The 8,574-nt window shown below is 34.0% G+C and overlaps 1 protein-coding gene across 2 annotated transcripts; it reads left to right on the top strand.

Moving 5' to 3' along the window:
* The first annotated feature begins 811 nt into the window (after positions 1 to 811).
* On the top strand, positions 812 to 6,274 carry LOC142633460 (internal alternative NAD(P)H-ubiquinone oxidoreductase A1, mitochondrial-like). Of its 2 annotated transcripts, none has more exons than XM_075807700.1 (9): positions 812 to 1,010; positions 2,475 to 3,151; positions 3,701 to 3,914; positions 4,372 to 4,532; positions 4,625 to 4,690; positions 4,766 to 4,929; positions 4,996 to 5,110; positions 5,730 to 5,912; positions 5,996 to 6,274. In XM_075807700.1, exons 2-9 carry the CDS (start codon positions 2,570 to 2,572, stop codon positions 6,149 to 6,151), a joined length of 1,641 nt encoding a protein of 546 aa, XP_075663815.1. In that variant the 5' UTR covers positions 812 to 1,010; positions 2,475 to 2,569; the 3' UTR covers positions 6,152 to 6,274. The 2 variants fall into 2 exon arrangements, with proteins under 2 accessions (XP_075663815.1, XP_075663816.1); XM_075807701.1 differs by lacking the exon at positions 812 to 1,010 and adding an exon at positions 1,643 to 1,760.
* The last annotated feature ends 2,300 nt before the right edge of the window (positions 6,275 to 8,574 follow it).

The following is an 8,574-nucleotide window of genomic DNA, read 5'->3' as shown; positions in this document are numbered from 1 at the left end:
CAAGAAAAAACTCAGGATTTTGCAAAAAAAATTGAGCAATGAGAGGGATTACATTAGTGTTTTTTCCCTCTTAATTTGTAACTTATTTTTTCAAGTGATCATAACTTTAGAAAAATTTAAAATTTAAAATTTTTGTTCAACTAATCTGTGCATTGCACGAATTAGTGACTCATACTAGTAAGAAACAAAAATCCAATCCAAAAATATATGATACGGCGTATCTAGCGGAGTAGGTACAACTCACTTGGTCCAAGAACATTAGGTCAAAACTGCTCTTTCATTATTAACTTTGGACGAAAAGAAGAGAATTGTCTTTGCAAATTGCAATTCTCAAACGACGCGCTAGGTATTATAATTTTATAATTTATAATATATATATATATATATATATATATATATATATATATATATATGAGAGATTAAAATTTTACTCTGTTTAATAAATAATTATTAGATTAGTATTTTATTTAAAATTTTATATATTTTATCGCACTTAATAATATTTTAAAAAATTCTTAATTTAGTTAGATTTATATATATATAATTATATATATATGTATATATAATTTTTTTTATAGAAATATATGGATATTAAAATTAATTAAATATAATTGTATTTATCTTTAAATATATAATAAAATAATGTAACATGTTGAGATGATTTTTACAACATACCTTTATAAAATTTAATATATGTATATATATATATTTCCATTGTAAAAAAATAAAATTGTCCAAATTTGAAAGTGCCAACCGACAACTACGAACAGAAACACATTTTCTTTCCTCGAACTCGCCAACTTTCTTTCTTGCGCCTCAAGTCGATCTTTCTCTCTCTCTCTCTCTCTCTCTCGTATATAATGGAAGTAAGACTCGTTCTTATTAGTCGACGTTAAAAGTAGTAGTACCACTTTGGCCGCCACGCCCAAACCCAACAATTTTGGACAACAGTTCTGTTCCAAATTTCTTTTTTCCTTCATCCTTCATCTGCTGCATACAAAAAAAAGAAAGTAACGCTCTTTCTTCTTGATATTCATAATTTATTAATGTATCTCTCTTTATGCTCTTTTCTTTTTGGTTCATCAACATCTATGTATTATTATTACTATTTTTTTTTTTTTTTGTTATAGGATCTGTGAAAAGGTTTTTTTTAATTTTTTATTTCCTTTTCCTAAAGGTGTGTGTTTTATGTGTTTGTCAAAATGCTTGTTGTTCTTGTAATCTCATTTTTGGTAGCTTATTTGACTTTTTTTTTTAATTGTAAACAAAAAAAAAAAAAAATTTGATCACCATGTAAAAAAATCACACATTCGAATCGTAGTTACTGTGTAGTAAAAATAATATCTCATCGTAGTTACTGTGTAGCAAAATAATATCTCCTTTGGTCTATTTATCTTTCATTACGAAGAATATTCCTGATAAAGGTACCAAAGTATCGGTTTTCTTATTATTATATATATGTTTAATAACCCTTTCTCAAAAAAAAAAAAAAATATATATATATATATATATATATATATTTTATTAACCTTTTTTTTTATTAGTCCTAATTACACGGGAGATTTAGTAAATTTAGGCACTCTGGACCATCTCCAGATTTTACGGAAACTTGAAAAAGAACTTGACTAATATTGCTACTGGGTGAAATTTGGTTTAATATATACCTGCTTGATCTTGATCATCATACTGTGATGCCAACTTGCTTTTCTTCTTAAACTTCAACCTTTCTGCTTAGAGCAAGTGATTCACGTTGTCCAATGGTTGGTAATTTATGTCTCTAGAATTGCCAATCCTCCTTCATTTCTTTCTTTTTTTTTTTTTGAGTGGTGGATTTGTAAGTTGCATTTTTTTTTTCTTGTTGCTTGTATACATGGATCAGAATTGTGAGAAATGCCCAACTGGACCTGTGTGCATGTCCTGATTGCGAATATTAGAAGCTCCCATCTTTTTGGACTCTGTGGGCATCTTGGCCATTTATTATGTTTCATGAATGAATTAAGAAGTTAATTGCTAAAATCTGTTCAGTTTTACAATTGTTGGCATTGTTATTAATAAAGTCATGTTTGATATAATTCGAAAAAGAGTAAGTTGCATGAAATGCACCTATTACTATTTAAGCGTGGTTAGTTATGTAGGGAAAGCTCTTGTTTATGTCTTTAGTTAATTTTTATAATTTTACAAAAAATGAAAATAAATAAATTTCTTTGTATCTACCGTCGGCTGATGAGCATAGCCAAGTTGGTTTTTGTTTTCTTGTCAGGAAGTAGCCTTAGAAAGAATCGTTGTTTTATTTCTAAAATTTTGTTGCTTGAACAAGTCCTCTAACAACATATTGGCTTTATGTATTTGGGAGTATTCAAATCAGCTGCTAAATATATATATATATATATATATATATAGATCTGCCTGTTGATGGTTCATTCTATCATAGTTGCAATTTGCATTGCTTATTTCTCTTGTCTTCTTTGGTGTAGGTTCAATAGTTCAAGCCTTTTGAATCTGGTTCTTAATATAAGATCAAAGGGTATCAGGTGTTGCTATCATAAACACCCGGTGCTACTCTCATCAAATGGCATTGGCAAGGGTTGCTAGGAGTGGCTTGAGAAGGTCAGGAGGCTCCTTTGGCGGTAACAGAACTGAGGATGTATTCTGTGAGGGTGTATCCCCTTGCCAATGTTCCATGCCTTCCCTTGAAAATGTCAGGGAATACAGCAATCTGTCATACTTTTCCAGCACTAAAAATGTAAATCACATGAGATTTTGGAGCAGGGGGATAAGGGTAATGCCGCATTATCATTCTCCTGCTGCTGAGATGGTAGCAGAAGTGTCTGATTCAGAGTATGATGAGCCAAGGTATCCAGGACTAGAAGCAACCAAGCCTGGTGAAAAGCCAAGGGTTGTTGTCCTTGGAACTGGGTGGGCTGCTTGTCGATTCCTTAAGGGACTGGACACCAAGATTTATGATGCTGTTTGTGTATCACCTAGGAATCACATGGTCTTTACTCCTTTACTTGCTTCAACTTGTGTTGGAACCCTGGAATTCCGGTCTGTTGCTGAACCTGTTAGTAGGATACAGTCTGCATTAGCAACAAGTCCTAATTCTTACTTCTATCTAGCTTCTTGCATTGACATCAACACTGACAAACATGAGGTAAGTGAATGTTCCTACCACCTTTATAGTATCTTTGCATTGGTTTCTTCTTTTTCTCCTTAAGGGACATGTAATAATAAATAGTATTCCCAAATATATTTATTAACCTAAAGCAGTGCATACTCATGCAAACGGTTTTCCATAATGGTAAAATTCACAGGCAGAGTAGTTTAGCTTGTCCACAATTTTCACATGTAATAGTCCACTCAATTGATGTGCTTCTAACTGACATAGAAGCAACAATTTCAACTTTGATAATGACAGCACCCCAAAACATACTGATATTTTGCAACAAAACCACAATGGGTCATGCGTGTCATTTCTGTACAAATTACTGCTTGTTCTGTATCAAAACTACATTATTTCAAACTGTAATTTGAGAGCCATATGAGCATTTCTGCTCTTCAACCTTAGCAACTACAGGATAAAACAGTGGAGATGGAGTACCAGCATCATCATTGATTCTTGCAATGGAAAATACATGTCTTCTCTATCTCATTCTGAATTCACTGTAACAATTAATTTAATGCTGTGCTTTTATGTAATCAGGTGTACTGTGAAACCGTTAGCAATGGTGGATTACCTAGTGAACCTTACCAATTTAAAGTTGCCTATGACAAGCTTGTCATTGCTGCTGGTGCTGAGCCCTTGACTTTTGGAATCAAGGGGGTGTATGAAAATGCATTTTTCCTTCGTGAGGTGAACCATGCCCAACAAATAAGGAAGAAGCTTCTCTTGAACTTGATGCTCTCTGAAAATCCAGGTAAGTGTTTTTTATTTATTAAAAGATTTGAAACTCTTGAAGGCTCTTTTGGATTCTCCATAATAATTGGCCAAGAAAAATGTTCAACTTGATTTATTTGTCAGGCCTCTTAAACTTTCTCCTTTAAATACACTTGTTAATTATGAGAAGCAGAGTAGAGGTGTTTTGATAAGAGAAGTTAAAACTATAGGTTGAGTTTGTTCTCCCAATTGGTTTTCCCTTTTTCTTAAATATATTTTCTTTCTTCCTTTCCAAGCATCATGCTTTATTTGAAATGTGAATTGGGCCTATACTCTGCTCGATCCTTCTTATCAATTTACTATTTAGACCTTTTTGGGGATAAACTTCATCAAAATGCTTCTTGAAGGGACAGGGGTGTTTAGTTTTTTTTTTTTTCTTAACCAATAGTTTTCCTTTTTTAAGTTTTTAAGTTTTAATGTATAGTTTATTGTTGCAGGCATATCAGAAGAAGAGAAGAAACGGTTGTTACATTGTGTTGTTATTGGAGGTGGCCCTACAGGGGTGGAGTTCAGTGGAGAATTGAGTGATTTTATAATGAGAGATGTTCGTGAGCGGTATACTCATGTCAAGGATTATATCCAAGTCACACTCATAGAGGTTCTTAGATGCAACTTCTTTCCATGTTTATTTATCAATTGTGTAGAGATGAAATATGACTATTTATTAATTTTGATTTCTTCCTTGAACAGGCAAATGAGATTTTGTCATCCTTTGATGTCGGTCTACGTCAGTATGCAACAAAACACCTAAGCAAGGTAAATCGATTTTGTTAGAGGGTGTTTCTTTATGGTACTCAGAAGTATCTCTGACATTTAAAACTTTTGCATCAGTGTGGCGTTCACCTTATGCGAGGTGTTGTGAAAGAGGTGCATCCCAAGAAGATAGTTCTCAATGATGGGACTGATGTTCCATATGGCCTTTTGGTCTGGTCTACTGGTGTCGGTCCTTCCAATTTTGTGAAATCACTGAATCTTCCGAAGTCCACAGGTGGAAGGTATGTGCATTAGGAATCCATTGTTATCTATTATGGATGGTGTTAATTAACTTATGGGTATTGTAGGATTGGTGTTGATGAGTGGTTGCGGGTTCCCTCTGTAGAAGATGTGTTTGCACTTGGAGATTGTGCTGGTTTTCTTGAACAGACAGGCAAGCCAGTTCTTCCAGCTCTAGCTCAGGTTAGATTTTCTGTTTTAACTTGTACAAAATCTTCATTTTTCAAGTCTATCCTCCACTCTTTGCAATTTTGCATATTTCACTTAAACAACTTCCCCATTTAAAATATTTCCACCTGTAAAGACAAAATGTAAGAATTGCTTATTGCAAATTATTATTATTTTTTAATGGCAAGTGATAATTGTAGTTTATGTGACAATGCAACATGCTATTGAAGTCAGAATTATGAAGGAACGCAAACAGTGAAAAGATAGATGTTAAACACTGGATTTGAGTAACTTGCTTTTCTTGTCTCCAAATATCATCTTAGGCACCGATCATGGGGACTCCAAATGAAACACTTGCTTGTTCAACTTGGTAGTTTTGAAACACAACATTAAATTAGTGGTATTGCCACAAAAATATAAAAACAAATGATGAGGTGCTTGTATATAGATTCCACAGAAGATATAGGAAGGAAATAGCTTGAAGTTGAAGAAGAATGTTGTTCATTGAAAGAAGAACAATTATGACACTGTTACATAAAGAAGAATATCAAGAAAGCATCAAAATTCTTCAATAAGTGCAGGAGATTAACACTCAAAACAATGTTTGAAGTTGCATAAATTTATGTGTGAACAGGTTGCAGAAAGGGAAGGTAAATATTTGGCGGAGTTGTTTAACAAAAAAATTGGGAAGAAGAATGGGGGGAAGGCATTATCTGCAAAAGACATCCCTCTTGGAGAACCTTTTGTGTACAAGCATCTTGGAAGCATGGCATCAGTAGGCCGTTATAAGGCACTAGTGGATCTACGCCAATCTAAGGTAAAATAAATTAATAAATCAAAGATCAAATTTTTATCTAAATCTTATTTGGAATAACAGAGACATTATTATTACACTTCCAGGATGCAAAAGGCGTTTCCCATGCTGGATTTGTAAGCTGGCTGATTTGGCGTTCAGCCTATCTTACACGTGTTGTCAGTTGGAGAAACAGGTTTTATGTGGCAGTGAACTGGGCAACCACACTAGTCTTCGGCAGAGATAACTCCAGAATAGGTTGACACAAAATCAGGGCTTTGCTAGCAAGCTCTTGGTGATATATATATTTGTTTTTTTTTAGGCATTGAGACAATTTGTGGAATTTTATTAAAGCATCCAATTTTAAGTTTGACTTTGGTAGCAAATTTCCACTGAACTTGTTGGTTGTGTGTTTGGAAAACTAGAAAGGGTGAAAGAGGCAAAACCCAAATATATGAATCCTATTCTTTTAGAATTAACCTCCTTCATAGTTCTCAAGTTAATATCAACCCACTACTACTGGATTAAATTTGCTGAGTTGGCAATAATTTGACATAGATACCAAAATGGTAATAGTTAATGACTCAATATTTGTTTAAATGTTAATAATGTGATCAAGTTCAACTCACTTATTTCAAAATTGATGAATAAATTTAAGAACTTAGAGAAATTAGCCTAAAAACTTTTAAGATCTCTCTCTCTCTCTCTGTCTCCCTCTCCAGAATAAAGATAAGAGGAAATCTAAACATCCACCAGCCCCTTTCCAGGGTAATTAATATTGACCACCTCTTCAGGAGGGTTACTATGAGAAAAGAGCATTAGAATTACATTTAAGTGCCCACTTAGCTAGAGTATCATTGTGTTTGTTTAGACAACACAACACATAATCTAACAAAAAGAATAGGAGAAATCTGTAGCGTACAAACATTGAGCACAGAAATGCCCTGGATTATGTTACTTTCATGTTATATTCAGATTGAAACCAGCCTTGTGTGTCCAGTCCGCACACAAAATGCTGCTTTTGGGTATATATTCTTTATATATATATATATATATATATATATATATATATATATAAACAGAAAATGTTTCAAATCTTTGACCAATTTGAAAGAGAGGAAAAATTACTTGATGTCACTACTCACTAGTTATAAATGTTAGATGACTCCCTATTACAGCTTTAAAGCACTTCATGGTAAATCCAATTAAACTCAATTCCAGACCATCAACACCTCCTATATATGTCAATGTTGAAGATGCATCTACAGCATCCAAATGACAGCAGAATAAAAGGAAAACAACACCAAGTTGTCACGGTGAAAGAAATAAGAAGGATAAGGAAACGGCAACGTTTCGTTTAATGAAGAAACAGGGTAAACACGTGAGAAGCTGTAAACCAAAGGAAAGCACGTGTCAATCCACATGCGATGATCTAGTTGGACAGAATGAGAAGCCGTTGCAGAGTAGAAGTAGTTAGAAGTTTGTTAGATTGGTTTTAACTTTCTCGCCATTTTCTTCTCTTCTCTTGTTGTATATAAACAGGGCAGTTATATTATTTTGTATAGATTGATACAATTAGAGTGATCGAATATACAATTCTCTCTCAGATTTAGAGAGATTTTTCACTCATCTTCTAGAATCTTCATTTTTCACATGGTACCAGAGCTTCCTTGCTCATTCATGGCTTCTAGTTCTGCTAATACCTCCAATTCTACTTCTACTCAATCAGTGCCTTCGTCCACTACACACTTAGCACCTTCATCTGCTACAACAATGGCGGATGAGTTTGCTAACAATCCCTACTTTCTACCAGCAACTAAAAGTCCTGGAATTGTACTTACCTCGCAACCTCTAACTAGTCCAGAAAACTACATGAGCTGGGCGAGATCAGTGTTTCCGGCCTTGAGTGCCAGAAACAAGTTTGGTTTTGTGAATGGATCAATTCTAGAGCCTGATCCATCTTCACCTCTGTTCAACACTTGGAGTAGATGCAACACCACTGTTCTGTCATGGCTGACCAATTCACTCAGTCTAGATGTTAGGAACCTCTATAAGCATGTGGATAATAATTGTTATATTGAGATTTAGTTAGTTAGTTAGTTACAATTCCAAGCATGTTAATCATATTTAGCACATGTTGGAATTATTAATGCACATGGTTAATCACATTAAGCACATGTTGGAATTATTAATGCACATGGGGAATAATAGAACCAATAGGATGAGGCCATGTGGGCCAATGAGATTAGAGCTAGTCTCCTATAAATACATAATTGTAATCCAATATGAGGGATCAATGAAGAATAAACCAACTTCTTAGTGCATTAGTACATCTCTCTCTCTCTCTCTCTCTCTCTCTATTAAGGGCGACTACCTTGAATTAAGTCAATTTCCCTATAATGCCCATCAATACCCCTACAATTCAAACCCATTCCCATTAGGAACCTCTAGGTTCCTAACACCAGACCTCAAGGCAAGTGTCATGTACATTAACACTGCTAAAGATTTGTGGATTGACCTCAGAGATAGGCTTTCAGTTTTTGTTTTATTTTGTTTTTCAGATAAAAAAAATTGAAAAAATGAAATATATAAAAACAGTGTGTGTATGTGTACATCGGTTCTTGTGAACCTTAAAATGGCCTTTGAAACAGAGTTTTCTAAACTTTGTATCTCTTGTAGCTTAGAT

The sequence above is a fragment of the Castanea sativa genome, chromosome 5 (genome assembly GCF_040712315.1).
Source record: "Castanea sativa cultivar Marrone di Chiusa Pesio chromosome 5, ASM4071231v1".
NCBI lineage: Eukaryota > Viridiplantae > Streptophyta > Magnoliopsida > Fagales > Fagaceae > Castanea > Castanea sativa.
The sequence above is the reverse complement of the archived record's forward strand: the minus strand, read 5'-3'. Positions and strand labels throughout refer to the sequence as shown.

Coding starts and splice junctions, on each gene's coding strand:
- LOC142633460 (XM_075807700.1), top strand. CDS start 2,570: ATGGCATTGGCAAGGGTTGCTAGGAGTGGCTTGAGAAGGTCAGGAGGC. Junction 4,533..4,624: donor TCCAAGTCACACTCATAGAG/GTTCTTAGATGC, acceptor TTCCTTGAACAG/GCAAATGAGATTTTGTCATC. Junction 5,111..5,729: donor TTCTTCCAGCTCTAGCTCAG/GTTAGATTTTCT, acceptor ATGTGTGAACAG/GTTGCAGAAAGGGAAGGTAA.